This window comes from Chiloscyllium punctatum, chromosome 41, assembly GCF_047496795.1.
Source record: "Chiloscyllium punctatum isolate Juve2018m chromosome 41, sChiPun1.3, whole genome shotgun sequence".
Taxonomy (NCBI): Eukaryota; Metazoa; Chordata; class Chondrichthyes; order Orectolobiformes; family Hemiscylliidae; genus Chiloscyllium; species Chiloscyllium punctatum.
Window position 1 is genome coordinate 14847654 of NC_092779.1, and position 17598 is coordinate 14865251.

Below are 17598 nucleotides of genomic sequence, written 5' to 3' on the forward strand. Positions count from 1 at the left end.
AAAACTGTGGAGGCCAGGTCATTGAGTATATTTAAGACAGAGATAGGTTCTTGATTGTCAAGGGGATCAAGGGTGCTACTTCAAAACCAGCTGTAGTCTCAACACACACACACTCTCACTCGCACAGAATCTCACACTCATACATTCCGAGCCTCTCACTCACATGCAGCTCCATGTTCAGGCACACACATGCGTGCACACACACACACAAAGTCTCTCTCACGCACACGCAGCCTCACGCCCTCACAGAGCTTCCATTTAGAGGTGACTTAATTGAACCATAAGAGATTCTGAGGGGTCATGACCAGTGGATATGGAAAGGATGTTTTCTCTTGTGACAGATTCTGGAGCTAGGGATCATGGCATTAAAATAAGGGAGCACCCATTTGAAACAGAAATGAGGGATCATTTTATCTGAGGGATGAGAGTCTTTGAAATTCTCTTCCTCAAAAGTACAGAATTTTAAAATATTTTTAAGGCAGAGTTAGTAGATTCTTGATGACAAAGAGGGGTGAAAGATAATCGGGGGATGTAGAGTTGAGGTAAAATCAGATCAGCCATGATCCCAGTGAATGCTGGAAAAGACTTGAAGGGCAGAGTGGTCTCCTCTTGTCCCTTGTTAGTTCAGCTTACTCTGGGATCGAACCTCTGAACATTTGTGATCACTGACACTGGAATAACTGGCCACTAGATGGAGTGCGGGAGAGGCTGAGAGCCACCTGCCTCCCTCTAGCTCTGGGATGCTGCCTGACTCCTCCACTCTTGGCACAGGCAACATTTAAAATTCAACGCCCAAGGAATGGGAGTAACAAATCTGCCTGTACCACTCGGTACACAGTGCTGGGACACTCCTCAGCCCTTGGATCTGTTCACAGTTCAAAACTAGAATGATGCAGCTTTGCTATGCAAGCTATTTTACTGGATCCTATCTGGCTCACTCCTCCAGGCCTCTGGCTACATTCGTTCACGTCCAGATTCAGTGAACACTTCTGTCAAAATTCACAATGCACAAAATAAACCGCAAGCAAGTTCCAACTGCTGATGGCTTCACAATCCAGAATGCACTGACAAACAAAGGGCCTTTGTCTCACTGCACTCTCTGTACACATACGTTGCTGTTCTATATACATTCTGGAGAAATGCATACAAATCAGAACAAACGCATTTCCCCCCTCTACCTCTCCATTTATTAAGTCGACAAGTATTGTCTAATTCAATTAATACAGGGCTGTGTACAGAGTGCAACAGATTGGGACTAACTAAATAGCACTTGAAGAAAACTGCCACAGAGTTGATGGAGCAAATGGTCTCTGCTGTTGTTTCAGTCTATGATCCTCTAGTTCCATTTGTGCCACACCATTGCCAGGCAATGACTGTCACCAACAACAGGGTGGCGCAGTAGTTAGCACTGCTGCCTCACAGCATCAGGCACCTAGGTTTGATTCCAGTCTCAGGCGACTGTCTGTGTGAAGTTTGCACTTTGTCCCCGTGTCTGTGTGGTTTTCCATCAGGTGCTCCAGTTTCCTCCAACAACTCAAAGATGTGCAGGTAAGGTGGATTGGCCATGCTAAATTGCCCATAGTGTCCAGGGACATGTAGGCTAGGTGGGTTAGCCATAGGAATTGCAGGGTTATAGGGGAGAGGGATGGGATGCACTTAGGAGGACCGGGTGGACTTGATGGGCCGAATGGCCTGCTTTCACACCAAATGGATTCTATTATAAAACAAAACTTCATCACCCCCTGACATCTAATGATATTATCATCACTGAATCCTCCATTATCAACATCCTGTGTATCACAGTGGTACAGAAACTGAACTGGACTCGCCATATAAATACAGTCTCTTCAAGAGGAGGTCAGAGGTTAGGAATACAGCAGCGAATAACTCACTTCCTGACTCCCCAAAGCCTATCCACTATCTACCAGGTAGACAGTGATAGAATTCTCCCCACATACCTGGATGGGTGCAGCTCCAACAACACTCAAGAAGATCGATACCAAAATTAATTCCCTCCACAACTAATGTACACACTACTGACACAGTGCAATCTACAAGATGCACCATAGAAATTCACTAAGGCTCCTTACACAGCACCTTTCAAATGTGTGATATCTACCATCTAGAAGGACAAGGGCAGCAGATGGATGGGAACACCATCCCCTGCAACCTCCCCTCCAAGTTGCTGACCATCCTGATTTGGAAATATATCGCCGTTCCTTCAGTGTCACTGGGTAAAACCCTGGAAATCTCTCCTAATGTGTCTACCTACACCACATAGGCTGCAGTGGTTCAAGAAGGCAGCTGACAACCACCTTCTTAAAAAAAAACCGCTAGCGGTCACAGTGGGTCAGGGATCCTGTCTGACCTGCTGTGATCTCCAGCATTTTTTGTTTTCAGTTCAGATTCCAGTAATTTGCTCCTTCACCGCTACCTTCTCAAGGGCAACTAGGGACAGGCAATAAGTGTTGGCCCAGCCAGTGATGCTCACTTCCTGTGAAAGAATTCAAAACGTCAATATCTGTTATAAATTCTTGAGGTGCCCTGTGTGGCTTTCCTTGTATTCTAATTGTCCATTGAACTTGAAAGCATGGTTCTGGGCTATTCTAAGCAGGAACATATGGATCAGTCCTTACGACTGGTGTAAAGAGGCAAAATGCTCGTTGACCTTCAGCCAAGAATCGAAAATCAAGAATCAAAACAAAACTCACTCTGGCCATGTTGACCAGGTGATCAGGGGATGTCAGGAATATATCAGTCTGCCTCCAGTGGCAGCCTGCTGCTAATGCAGTCTTCCAAGAGCCAAAAGCCCCTTCTATTACAGCATGGGAGAGTTACTCAGACTGCCACATTGGATATATATAGACTCGCGGGCTTAACCCAATTCCCCAGGAAAGTCTTGGTTAGAAAGCCAGCAGAGGAGAAATGTCTCTAATGGGGAAAAGAATAAACATTTTGAAGGAGTACCACCTTCCTCAGTCCAACATTCAGGAGGTGGTGTTGTGGTGGCAATGTCACTACAGACTAGTAACCCAAGGTTCTGTGAACAGTGGTACAAATCCCATTCTGACAGATGGAGGAAGGGAAATTCAGTAAAAGTCTGGAATTAACCACTGTCAATTGTTGTAAAAACACTATCTAGGTCATGGATGCCCTCAAGGGAAGGAAATCTGCCACCTTTATCCATTTCTGACCTACACATGACTCCCAGACATGCACAAGAATGATTGAGTCATAACCGCCCTCAGGGCAATGAGGGACGGGTAATAGATGCTGGCCTAGCCAAGGATGTCCACATCCTGTGAAAGAATCAAGAAAATAAGGCATTTGGAGTAATGTGGCATAACTGGTAATGTCACTGGAATAGTAATCCAGAGGTCCAGCCCAATGGCTAAGAGACACAAGTTCGAATCCCACCATGGCAGATGGTGAAATTGGATTCAATAAAAATCTGGAATATGAACTAGATGCAATAATGATGATGATCATTGATTGGTGTAAAACCCTATCTGGTTCCTTTAGGAAAAGATATCGGCCATTCTTACCTTGTCTGGTCTGGCCTACATGTGACTCCAGATCCACATCCCATGAAAGAACAAAGAAAAAAAGATTAATGTCACCCTATTAATGTCAGAATGGGTAACTTTACCACAAACAGTGATTATTAAGCATGGGGCTCTAGGTCTTTAATTCAGCAGAAAGACTGGATTTATGAAACTGTGGTGACAAGTTGCTGGTGGTTAGCCAGCAGTTGGTAAGGTTCAGGAGCTCCCTAGCACCCATGCCCAATTTTGCCACTGGCATTGCATACAAGGCCAGCATTTTCCTTAATCTCCCTTGAACACAATGGTTTGCTTGGCCATTTTAAAAGGACTTCTTTTTTTTGTTCACAGGATGAGGGCGTCGCTGGCTAGGCCAGCATTTATTACCCAGCCCCATTTGCCCAGAGGGCAGTGTGATGTGGGTCTGAAGTTACATGGAGGCTGTACCAGGTAAAGAAGGCAGTTTTCTTCTCTAAAAGATATTAGACAGTGTTTCCTGTCAATTGTTTCATCGTTAGACTCTTATTTCCAGATTTTGGGAATTTTGTCATGGTGGGATTTAAAACCAGGTCCCCCAACATTACCTGGGTCTCCAGATTAATAGTCTAATGACAACACTTCTAGGCCAATGCCTCCCCATAAGAGTTAACCCTAATGCTTTGGGTCTGGAGTCACATGCAAGGCCAACTTCTTCCTCTAAAGGACATTGGTGAAGCACTTGAGTTTTCATATCAAGCACTAACTGTGTCAGCTGTGGTGACCATGAAACTAGCTTTCAATTCCAGAATGTTACTTAATTGAACTTAATTTCCACCCACTCCACTGGTGAGATTAACCCTTATCCCAGAACATTAGCTGGTAACCTCACCTAAGTGACACTGCCAATGCAATCACCATTCCCCGTTACATTACTTCTGGAAAAAAAAAGTGATTCTGAGATCAAGTGATGGTATCTACACTGGAAAATGTAAGAACTCAGTAATGAGCACCCAAGTGAAATGATCTCAACAACACTGCAAGAAGCAGCTTTTCCAACTTGCCATATTCTCAAATCTAATGCCAACATTGCCGCAATTCCAGATCAGTTTTGAAATATGCTGTGGGCAAGGAGATCCTGAGGCACAGATGATGGTATCCTGCCCCTGAGCCAGCAACTCCTGACTGAGGGGATGTTACCCCTTGTAGGGGTACCTTGAACCAGAAGCCACAGTCTTCGGATACATGGTAGGCAATTTAGGATTGAGATGAGAAAGGATTTTGTCATTCTGAGGGTAATGAGTCTGTGGAATTCTCTGCTACAGAAGGCTGTGGAGGCAAACCCTCTGAATATGTTCAAGAAAGAGAGAGAGACACACACATTTTTAGACATTAAAGGCACCACCAGCTATGTGGAGAAACCAGGAACATGGCATTGAGATAAAGGATCAGCTATGATTATACAGAATGGCAGAACAGGCTCAAAGGGCTGAATGGCCTACTCCTGCTTCTAGTTTCTACCCTTCTATATTGTCTGAGAGACTTTTGGAAAGAGTCTCTAAAGGTGGACAAAAGAACTTATCCATCTGTTGCCAGGCAGAGACAACAATCTGCCCTCACTCCCCTGTTTCCTGATTCCCTACCGTGTTTTTCTGGTAGGGCCCTCTCCATGGTGGTGACAAAGGAGGCATTTTGCAATCTTTTGCAAAGAATAAAACATGTAAATTCAGCCCCAGATCGTCTGAGTTGCTGATTCCCATAACACACGGGAACAGCAAGCCACTCAGCCGCTCTGGCACATTTTGTCATGAACATAATCACAGCTAATTTTTCAGCTGAATGCCACTTACCCCGCTCTCTCCTTCATATCCATCAATATCTTTAATGCTATAACACCAAAACACTTGATATAACTCAGTAATGAGCACCCAGGTGAAATAATCTCAACAACACTGCAAGAAGCAGCTTTTCCAACTTGGCATATTCTCAAACCTAATGCCAACATTGCCGCAATTCCAGATCAGTTTTGAAATATGCTGTGGGCAAGGAGATCCTGAGGCACAGTTGATGGTATCCTGCCCCTGAGCCAGGAACTCCTGACTGAGGGGATGTTACCCCTTGTAGGGGTACCTTGAACCAGAGGCCACAGTCTTGATATAGAATTAATGCAAGATTGGGATGGGTAAGAGAGGAAGGATGTTTCCCCTGACTGGCAGGGAGGAGAGTGGGCCACAACCAAAGGATAAAGTTTCAGAATGTGAGGTAGACCACAGGGGAGTGAGGTGAGGGGAAACTCTCTCTCTTGAAGGGTGGTGAATCTTTGGGATTCTCTACTCCAGAGGGTTGTGGAGGTCCAGTTGTTGAGTTTATTCATGATAGTGATAGATAGATTTCTCGATACTAAAGGAAGCAAGGACTGCAGGAAAATAGCATCGATGTAGGAGATTGGCCATGGTTGAGTTGAGTGGCGGAGCAGATGTAAAGGGCTGAATGGCCTAACCTTGCTCCTATCTCCCATAGTGGGTTGAGATGAGGGGGGGGATGCAGAGTGGGGACAAGGGTTATTTGTGGGATCATGCTGCATGCAAAATGAGCTACTATGTTTCCTACATTACAACTGAGACTACACTTCAAAAAGCAATTCATTTTCCGCAAAGCGCTCTGACATAAAATAAATTACAAAAATGTAGTCTCTCTTTACTAATAAATTCAATGGATTCCGGGTGCTAATTTGCTCCTTTCTTCATGGCAACATTTCAGCCAATCAGCACTCTTCCCTCCTGTAGTATAAATTGCTGTGATTGCTTGAAATTTGGCATTCTTGCATTGAGTCCTGATGAGTACAAGACAAACAGCTTCAGGAACATGTTTCTCTACATTCAGTGAAATTCAACAGAAAGTCAAGGATCAACCCCCCCCTTTAACCAACAAGGGGTTAACAAGGAACCAGCCTCTGCTACAAGGTCAAAATCAGTGGTCCATGTGAGGGGGAATCTAGATAAACACAAGCTGGAGAAAGGGATAGAATCAGAATGGCCACAGAAAGCCTTTCTATCCATCCTGTCCATTGTGTTATCTTGTCTCACTCCTCCTATTTTTACCCATAGCCCTCTAAACTGTTTTGTTCTTAGAGATTTCATTGAATGGCAGTGCAGACTTGATGGATTGAATGGCCTATTTCTATTCCTAAGTCCAAGGGTTTTGTCATTATCTGGAGCCCCGAATTGAAAGCTCCGACTGAAGAAAAGGTTCTGTTGACAGGATGAGGCACAGCCGCGTAGGCAGAGCCCTGTGCTGAGCAGAAACACTGACAGAGGCCAATTGAAAATCACGACCCGTGTTTGGGCTTCAAAACACTGGGAGTTGCTGTGCCAAGCAAAACGGTTTCCTATGTCCCAAATGCCCCTCCAAGATTAAAGAGAATCTTTGCAACCGTTAAAGGACAGCGGAGGGTCAGTAGGGTTGGCTGGACAACACAATCTGCACTGACACTTCAGAACCCCAAGACTTTCAGGGAGATATCAAACAAAACAGACCCTCGCTCTGTGTTATTGCTATGGTAACAGAGCCTTGGGGAAGCTGTACACATGCTATCTTCGGCAGAGCTGCACGCTCCACAGTCTGACACGAAGTGGATTCTCCAACCAGTTCAGACTCTCAATAACATGATAATGAGTCAACGAGAGACAAAGAGAGACGATTTAAGACTAACATTCGGCCATGCATCCTGGCTTCAGTGATCGCAGGGCTGGGATAGGGGAACCAGCTTACCTGAGGGTTGAGTCAGGGTGAGTCTCCATGTGGCTCTCCAATCCATATTTGCAGATGAAAGTCTTGTAGCAGATTGGACAGTGAAGAACCTCTTCAGTCTTTTTCTCTTCCTCCTCGTCAGAGGGAACCTCTCGGGTAACCTAAGCAGGAGGAAGGGACAGAGAGAGAGAAAAGAGCACGGATGGTCAATCAGCATGTCGAGAATGTTGTTTCCTTGTTGGGAGGGATCAGTTGTGTTGGTTTCCATCTCTTCTTGCTCCAAAATGTCTCCCCCATGACCTCATATGGACTGGAGCGGGGGGGGGGGGGGGGGGGGGTGGGTGGGTGGGTGGGGGGGAGGGGAGAGCACTTCTGTGGGCTATTCTGGTGATGGGAATGTGGTAGTTATCCTACGCCTGAGACTTGTACTAGGTAACAGCTCTTCACCTATTCAACCACGGGAGGAACAACTAAGATTTCCTAGGATGTTGCCAGGGCCAGACAGTTTCAGTGACAGAGAGGGATTGGACAGACTAGGGCTGTTTCCCATGCAGCAGAGGAGATTGAGAAGGTACACGGTGTATAAATGTATAAAATCATCAGTGGTGTAGATAGGGTAGACAAGAAGAAACTTTTCCCCTTAAAGGGATCAATGACCAGGCATATAGGTTTAAGGGAAAGGGCAGAACGTTCAGAGGAGATGTGAGAAAAACATTTTCACCCAGAGGGTGGCGGGAAATCTGGAACTCACTGCCTGTGAGGGGTGGGAGAGACAGAAACCCTCATCACACTGAAGAAACATTTAGATGTTCATTTGCAATGCGAAGGCTATGGGCCAAGTGCTGGGAAATGGGACTAGTGAGATTTTTGCTGTTGACAAGCACAGATTCAACGGGCTGAAGGGCCTTTTTCTGTGCTGTAAATCTCTATCCCAGTACGAGAAGGAATAGGTCTTGATTTTATTCCCATGCCACACCCCCACCCCGTACCCCTGGCCTCTGCTGTACAGTCGATTGTAGCCCTAGGGCCTGCTGTATGTTAACTGAGACCAGCTCAGAGCACAGGCAGACAGGGCTGAGGGTGGGAACCAGGTGACTGCCTCACCTAAGGTGTTTCCCAATGGACTCCCTCTGCCAGTGATGTCAACCAACATCATCACAGGGTGAGGCACTGGAGTTACTATCCAGCCAACTCCCTGGATAGTAACTGCCACACAGCTGTGGGGTGGAGGTAAAGGGCAGTAAAGGATGTGACGGAAGAGTGGGCATGAGGGAAAATAAATTGTACAGTGAGTCAACTGCCTCTTCCCCTGCTCTGACACACTCACAGATATCGCCCAACATTTGCAGAGACCTCTAGGACATCAGCAATTTCCAAAGTCAACTCATGCCCAATCACTTAGTGGGTCCAAACCAATTTGACTGGGTTATAAATTTTAATTGTAGAGTCACTGGGTATGTAACTCTATTCAGATGGGGCATACTCAGGTGTGACACTGTATACCAGAGCTGATTTAAACTGTGTTTATTGGGTTTGGAGGCACTTGCTTGTAATGTGCATCCCTGCAAATACAGATGTGTGAAGCTTATACTCCACTTGTATCCTTCAGCACTCGTCTAACTGATGTGGAACACAATCTCCTCATAATAGTGACCTTTTTGACAATGAAACTGGACACTGCAGGAACTGAGTTAGGGAATGTGTTCAATGACATGCAAGCCAGGGGGGTGCTGCTGACTACACTCCCATGTGTTAAAGGGGGAACACCCTCAAATGGCCTGGCCTGTCACACGAACATCCATCGAGTATTATTTGTGCATTCATTATTCTCAATCCATCACTAGTTGTTACTCAGCTCTCTAAGGTTTTAAAGTGGGGGAGACACTGGAGGCCAGCATTGTGTAGAGGATTTAAAAAAAAAATTCACTCCACTCGAAGCACTCTGACAACAGAGCAATACTTTCCACAGCTGCATCCTATCACATTCGTGCCCCAACTGAGGAACTGTCAAATCTTTCAGTCGAACCCACTTCCCCTTTGAAAGATTACAGCAGCCAGTCTGCCTAGAGATTGAGAGCATCATGTATACCCTCGCATTCGTATTATCAGGCCATCAGATCACTCTCGCCACACATGCTGCATGTATCAGTACCCATTCCTCTGCTGCCAAATCTTTCATAGTACAGGCCTATACTATGCTTTTCTTATTCAGGATATTCTAGAATGCAGCAATGTCAGGATGTAGGAGAAAATTACTGCAGATGCTGGAATCTGTACTGAAAACAACAAATGCTGGAGATCACAGCAGGTCAGACAACATTCACGGAGAGAGAGCAAGCTAATGTTTCAATTCGAGATGACTCTTCATCAGAGTTGAGGGTGGAGCGGATAGGTGGGAAGGAAGATGGAAAGGTAGGACAGGTCATGAGGTCGGTGCTGAGTTGGAAGGTTGGAATTGGTGGGGGGGGAGGATGGGAGGGGGAATGTGGTATTGGAAAGGCACAGCAGTTCAGGCAGCGTCCAAGGGGCAGAAGAATCGACATTGTGGGCATAAGCCCTTCATCAAACCTATGCCCAAAACATCGATTCTCCTGCTCCTCAGATGCTGCCTGACTTGGTGTTCACTTCCAGCACCACACTCTTGACTGTCATCTGCAGTCCTCACTTTCTACTAAAATGGGAGAGGGAAAATCAGGAAACAGGTGAAATCCACTTTGATGCCATGTGGTTGGAGGGTCACGAGGTGGAAGATGAGGCATTCTTCAGATGGTTAGGGTGTGGCACTGGACGAGGCACAGGACCTGCATGTCCTTGGCAGAGTGGGAGGGGGAGTTGAAGTGTTCAGCATGGGGCGGTGGGGTTGGTTGGTGCAGGTGTCCCGGAGATGTTCTCTGAAGCGCTCTGCAAGTAGGCCTCCTGTCTCTCCAATGTGGAGGAGATTGCGTTGGGAGCAACGGATACAGTAAATGACATGTGTGAATGTCCAGGTAAAACTATTATGGATATGGAAAGCTCCTTTGGGGCCTTGGACAGAGGTGAGGTGGGAGGTTTGGACCCAGGTTTTGCACCTCCTCTGGGGGCAGGGGAAGGTGCTGGGAGGGCATCTCCAACCACACGGCATCAATGTGGATTTCACCAATTTCCTCATTTCTCCTCACCCCACCTTATCCCAGATCCAACCTTCCAACATGGCGCCACCCTCATGACCTGTCCTACCTGTCCACCTTCTTTCCCACCTATCCACTGCACCCTTCTCTCTGACCTATCATCATTACCCCAACTCCATTTATCTATAGCACTCTCAGCCACCTTGCCCCCAGCCCCACCCCCCTCTCATTTATCTCTCCACTCCCTTGGCCCACAAGCCTCATTCCTGAGGAGGGGTTCTTGTCCGAAACGTCAATTCTCCAGTTCCTCAGATGCTGCCTGACCTGCTGTGCTTTTCCAGCACCACACTCTCGATTCTGATCGCCAACATCTGCAGTGCTCACTTTCTTCATCAAAGTTGATGAAGGGCTCAGATAAACAGTCATCTTGACTCAAAATGTTAGCTTGCTCTCTCTCCTTGGATGTTTTCTGAGCTGCTGTGATCTCTGGCATTTATTGTTCTCATGTCAGGATGTAGTTCACTGTGTTACAGACCAGCACCCTTGCCTCAGTGACAAGGTTCTGCAGCAAGGAAAGTGGAGAAGCATCCTGCAGGAACTGAGGGTAAAGGGTGCAGTCCATTTAGCGGAGACAGTAAATCAAAGTCTGCTTGGGTGGGCACAGCTCTATTTTCAAGCCAAATGGACATGCATCCAGTTTCTTTCGCAACATTCACCCCTCTGAAAACATCCCGCAGGAAAACAGATTCTCTGGTTGTTCTTTGTGGGAGCATAGCTGAAAATGTGTTGCTGGAAAAGCGCAGCAGGTCAGGCAGCATCCAAGGAGCAGGAGAATCAATGTTCCGAAACGTCGATTCTCCTGTTCCTTGGATGCTGCCTGACCTGCTGCGCTTTTCCAGCAACACATTTTCAGCTCTGATCTCCAGCATCTGCAGTCCTCATTTTCTCCTTTGCGGGAGCATGCTGTGTACAAAATGTCTGCCACATTCCTGACATTACAACACTTTAAAAAGTGTCATTTTGAGACTATCAAGTGGTTAGAAAAAGCACCATATAACTGTGAATCTTTCTTTCATACGATATCTATTCACCTGGCACAGAATCATTCACTGTTGGAAATAACAACAGAAAAACTTAATTGCAAAAATGTGACAGGTCAGACAACAGCGGGAAGAGAAAGCATAGTTTTGATGCTGAGTGGCTAACCTGATGCACATTTCATCACATTCTGCTTTCAATTCAACAGTCGGCAAACATGGCTACAATTAATTTTTTTAAGGCAGCATTTATTAATCAGTGGAGTTGCTGTTCGAACAAAGTGGTTTGTTAGGGCCATTTCAGGGGGTGGGGTTCAAGAGTGAGGGTCCTATTGCTGAGATTCTACTGTCAGTTTGGGTAAGGATGGTACTCATCAGTGAATGAGGCAGCTTTTTGACAACAGCTGATGCTAGTTGCTGTTATTGAGACTAGCTTTCAATTGCAGATTTTATATTAATTAATCTGCCCTGGTGGGATTTGAACCCATTCCTCCACGGACCTGCACGTTATCAATCCAGTGGTTTTGCCACTACATCATCATCATCAATAAGGGAGCCTCACGACTGAGGTCACACAGCACAGGAGGAGACCATTTGGCTCAGCAAGATCATGCTGGCTCTCTTAGAAGCATTCCGGTCACTTCCACTGCCTCCCTCCGTTCCCTTAGTCCCTCAAGTCCAGTTCTGGAACAGCCTTCTATATTCCCGCAAAACATATGCATGCACAATATCAGGGTGGCACACAGTGAGTCATTGACCAGAGAACTGAGGTGGCAAGATGTTTCTCTTTGTAAAGAATTCCTCTTGAAAGCAAAAGGGAAATAAGATCATGGTGGAAAACATACAGCTCTGAGTGGTCAGGCAGTGTCAGACACTGAGGCTTGTGACCAAATTACATTTCACTAAGGCAGCCTGAACTGTACCCCAGTACGGAGTAGCTAATGGTGACGCCTGTACCCCAGTACAGGCCAGCTCAGAGGAATGACTCTACCTCAATACAGAGCAGCTCAGGGTGACGCCTGTACTCCAATATGGAGCAACTCAGGGTGATGCCTGTACCCCAGTACAGAGTAGCTCAGGGTGACATCTGTATCTCAGTACAGAGCAGTTCAGGATATTGCCTGTACCTCAGTACAGAGCAGCTCAGGGTAATGTCTGAACCCCAGTATGGAGCAGCTCTGGCTGATATCTGTATCTCAGTATGGAGCAGCTCAGGGTAATGTCTGTACCGAAGTATAGAGCAGTTCAGGGTGACGCCTGTACTCCAGTACAGAGTAGCTAAAGGTGATGTCTGTACCTCAGCACAGAGGGCTCAGTGTGATGTCTGTACCTCAGTACAAAGCAGTTCAGGGTGATGCCTGTACCTCAGTAAAGAGCAGGCGGAAGTGGGTATTGCAGATGCAGGAGATTAGAGTCAAGATTAGAGTAGTGCTGGAAAAGCACAGCAGGTCAGGCAGTGTCCGAGGAGCATGAAAATTGACGTTTCTGGCATTCCTGAGGAAGGGCTTTTGCCTGAAACTTCGATTTTCCTGCTCCTCGGATGCTGCCTGACCTGCTGTGCTTTTCCAGCACCACTCTTATCTTGTCAGTAAAGAGCAGCTCAGGATGATGCCTGTACCCCAGTACGGAGAAGCTAAAGGTGATGTCTGTACCTCAGTAAGGAGCAGCTCAGGGTGGCATTTGTACCGGGTATAGAGCAGGTAAAGGTGACATCTGTACATCAGCACAGAGCAGCTCTGGGTGATGCCTGTACCCTGTTTGGAGCAGCTCTGGGTGACGCCTGTACCCCAGTATAGAGCAGCTCAAGGTGATACCTGTACCCCAGTATAGAGCAGCTCAAGGTGCCGTCTGTACCCCAGTGCACAGCAGCTCAGGGGGAGTCCTGTACCCCAGTACAGAGCAGCTCAGGGTGATGATTGTACTCTAGTACAGAGCAGCTCAGGGTAATGTCTGTACCCCAATACAGAGCAGCTCAGGGTGACACCTGTACCCCAGTATGGAGCAATTCAGGGTGGCGCCTGTATCCCAGTAAAGAGCAGCTCAGAGTGGCGCCTGTACCCCAGTAAAGAGCAGCTTAGGGTGATGTCTGTACCTCAGTATGGAGCAGCTCAGGGTGATGTCTGTACCTCAGTACGGAGCAGCTTAGGGTAATGTCTGTACCCCAGTATAGAGCAGTTCAGGGTGGCGCCAGTACCCCAGTACAGAGTAGCTTGGAGTAACATTTGTATTTCAGTACAGAGTAGATCAGGGTGATATCTAATTGGAGGCTTCAAATTCATTGAGATCAGCAATGCCATTCAGGACTGGAAAAGTTCACTGTTTCTCGATCCACACACGCTACCAGATCTCTGAGTTTCTCCAGCATTCGCTCTATGTATTTCAGATTTGCTGGTGTTCCAGAGTTTCTGAAGTGTTCAGGCCACTTGTCCTTGCGAGCACTTGACTAAAATAAGCTGCTATGTTGTGCAATTTCTAGAGATTACCATGAGTAACTCATGGCATTGCTGGAAGACAGGTGGATATCCAGTGCAGAGGGTAACGTTCCCACCTCCCAGCTGTCACTTTAAGGAGACAGCACCTTCCTTTGTTGCTCTGTGTAACCTAATATTATCCAAAATCAAAATGTGACAGCTTGTTTTTATTACAAACACAAAAAGAGAGGCAGATTTTTGCTCACTGTCTCAATCTACAGTCGTGTCAATGGCTTTGTATTAACAGCAGACAGACAGTTGATGGACACTGACTGCTGTGGACAGGAATGACACTTAAACCCAACTCCACTCACAATCAGGGGAGGAGGGGGCAGCATTACGATGAATTGTTTATAGCTCTGAATTCCAGACTTTGTCCCCTGACTTTTTATCTCTCTGCCAAGGGTCATCTCTGCCAAATATCGAGGTGGATTCATGGGTGCAACAGCTAACAATCATTCTGAATTGTTCATTTCAGGTTTGCGGCACTTACTAAATTACTTTGGGGATAATAGATAGGACATAAGAGACAGTAAGAGGCATAAAGACAGTGAGACAGAGAGAGAGAGAGAGAGAGAGAGAGAGAAAAAGAGTGGGGGGGGGAGGGAGGGAAGTTGAGGGAGGAAAGATAGGGAAATAGAGACACAGTATCAATATCCAAACCAATGTCCCATAGTAACTATATCCAGACCAAAATTCCTCAGTAACCACATCCAGACCAATAGCCATTATCCTTTATTCAACATCACACAAAAAAAAGGTCATTACCATGATCCTGTTCGAGGGAGCTTCCTGTGTGTGAATTAGCTGTGAAATTTCCTACACAACAACAACGGCTATACCTCAACACTCAACATCACTCTCATCAGAGCAGGTGGCTACACAAATGTAACAGTAAAGTTGTCGTAGGCAGTGTGGACTAGATGACTACTCTCTCTCACTAGAGGGGGACAACTGGTGATGATCTAACCTAAGGGTCACCAGCCCTTTAGTGAGGGGAGGAGTTGAGAAGGAGGGTCCTTCATGGTAACCTCAGCTAATGTGGGAATTGGACCCACGCTGTTGACATCACTCTACATCACAAATCAGCCGTCCAGCAAGAGAGCTAACTGACTCCTGCACAAGATTAACTTGTGGGTACAAAGGTGTTCGGATTTCTTGAGGCAGGTACCAACTAGGGTGAGGCCAGGCGGACTGGGTGAGACCATTTTTACAAATTGAAGCAAACAAGCAGAATTAGCACTGCACAGGACTGAGAGTAGACAAAGGGTGCGAATAAGGAAGGTGCAGTCAGCAGCCGGCAAATGATCAACTGGTGCTCACAGAACTCCTGACTGTCACTGACCTTAACACTTATTTAGCTACAGAGTGCTCCTTAGAAGCTGCTCAGTGTCTGGTACATGCCAATCAATTCATCAAGAAAGAGGGTGGGGTGCCCTTTGATACCTTATCATGATTGTAAGGGATTGCCTTGGACTGGCACCTAATCCATCAGCAATGCCTAATGGAAGCTGATTAAAGAAAACCATTTAACTTTACTCTACAGGCAGAATACAGACCATACTCAACCAGCCCATGGTCGCAAGAAAAAAATCTACCATTAGAGTGACTCCACAAATAGACAACACTCATTGAATAACCCTCAGTGTACCAATTAATAACCAATTTATAACAACCAGTTGAGCTCATTATGTGGTTCATTTACACATTCATGCACAGGGTTTCTACAAATAAAAAGGAATAAGATTAAACTTTTAAAAAATTATCCATGACAACACCTCAGCCAACCAGAACTGACTTGCCAACCAACCAGCGTCCTTTTCTGTAGTGTCAAATGTTGTGACTGCTTCAAATTTGGCATTCTTGCATTTGTGTCCTGATGAGTGAATGATGAAAAGCTTCAGCAATATGGCCTCACTATTCAATGATTCTGAGTACCAAGACAGTACTTAGTACCAGAATTAGATAGGAAACTAAATTTAAGAGGCATTTGGACAGATACATGAACAGGCTGGGAATAGAGCGAAATGGACCACATACAAATATATGAGATTAATTTAGAATGGCACGAGTTCAGAAGGTTTGGCACATACTGGGCTGAAGGGCCTGTTCCTGTGCTGTATTGTTCTATATTCTATGATGTTTGTAGAAACGTAGAATTCTTACATCAAGGAGGAGGCCATGTTATCCTGATTTCAATGCCCTGCCTGGAAAATGCAAAATTCCACCTTACTGTCTGGAGAGCTCAGTTATTCACAGGTCATTTATACAGAGGGGCCACAGTAAGGAGAGTCCATGTTTTTTTTGGAAAACAGATTAGTAGCAACTACAACATACCTACTTTACCTCAGTAAGAGCTGATGGCGCAGGTCCATGGGTAAGAATACCCAAAGACTCAGATGTTTACAGTCCAGAATGAGAACATCAGCCCATCGTGCTCGCACCAAAGAAAAGATTTACAAGAATGTTACTAGGGTTGGAGGATTTTGAGCTATAGGGAGAGCTGAATAGGCTGGGGCTGTTTTCCCTGCAGCCTCAGAGACTGAAGGGTGACCCTTTATAAAATTATGAGGGGCCTGGATAGGATAAGCAGACAAGGTCTTTTTCCTGGGGTGGGGGACTCCAAAAGTAGGGGGCGTAGATTTAGGGTGAGAGGGGAAAGATTTAAAAGGAACCTAAGGGGCAACTTTTCCACGCAGAGGGTGGTGAGTGTATGGAATGAGCTGCCAGAGGTAGTGGTGGAGGCTGGTACAATTACAACATTTAAAAGGCATCTGGATGGGTATATGAATAGGAAGTGTTTGGAGGGATATGGGTTGGGTGCTGGCAATAGGGAATAGATTAGGTTACGATATCTGGTCGGCATTGACGAGTTGGACCAAAGGGTCTGTTTCCGTGCTATATATCTTCATGACGCTAAGTGATGTGCAAGTACCTTTTTGCTGGGTGATTCCTCCTCCTTCGCCTCCCCTTCTTCCTGGCTCAGTTTCCTTTTGACCGAGGGTCTTCGGCGTTTGGTGGGGGATGGGGGACTGGAGCCCAGCGAGCTGGTAGGCTCTTTCTCGTGGATCTTCATGTGCCTGTAACAGCAAGAGGACAGGTTTTAACATTCATTTCAGCTTTCACAGCCAAGGCTTCATCCTGACCAACCAGACTGGAGGCTGGATCACCGGGAGCTGGGAGCAATGTACACACCAACAATTAAACAGGACTGGGATATACAGGAAATATTAAAGATGGGTATGAACCTCTCATTCCTTTCAGCCCATCACATGCAGGAACTGACAGTCTGACCCTTAATACAATAGTAGTCCTTTACTGAAATACAAACCTCGCAATTATGCAGATTCAGTTTTAACAAGAAAACTAAAGTTTATTATGCAAACAAAATTTTAAAAAGAAACAGAATAAACCAAACCATTTACACATATGGCAACTTTAAATTTGTGGTAAAATACAATCCCATCCATCCCAAAAGTACTCTTTCACAATACTCCCACCAAAGAGAGTTTCCTTCTCGACAGAACTTAATTCAACTGAGGCTTCAATTAATTGTCTTGAGAATTTTACAGCCTCTTCCTTGAGTCTTCATACCACTAAGCTTATGCTTTCTCAGCTTCATAATTTGAACGAAGAGAAAGTGAAGACTGCTGGAGATCAGAGTCAAAAAGTGCAGCACTGGAAAAGCACAGCAGGTCAGGTAGCAACCGAGGAG

General features: G+C 45.9%; 1 protein-coding gene across 9 annotated transcripts in view; it reads right to left on the reverse strand.

The window, feature by feature from the left end:
* The window catches only part of rreb1a (ras responsive element binding protein 1a), a 285692-nt gene that overhangs the window by 32843 nt on the left and 235251 nt on the right, over positions 1-17598 (reverse strand). For 8 of the 9 annotated variants that reach the window (XM_072560424.1, XM_072560425.1, XM_072560423.1 and 5 more), the window contains exons 6-7: positions 16819-16963; positions 7290-7429 (exon numbers count right to left, since the gene is read on the reverse strand). In XM_072560424.1, coding sequence (XP_072416525.1) covers positions 7290-7429; positions 16819-16963 — 285 coding nt within the window. Of the gene's footprint in view, positions 1-3545; positions 7269-7289; positions 7430-16818; positions 16964-17598 lie in introns of those variants that run through there. The other variant, XM_072560432.1, reaches the window with a different exon arrangement.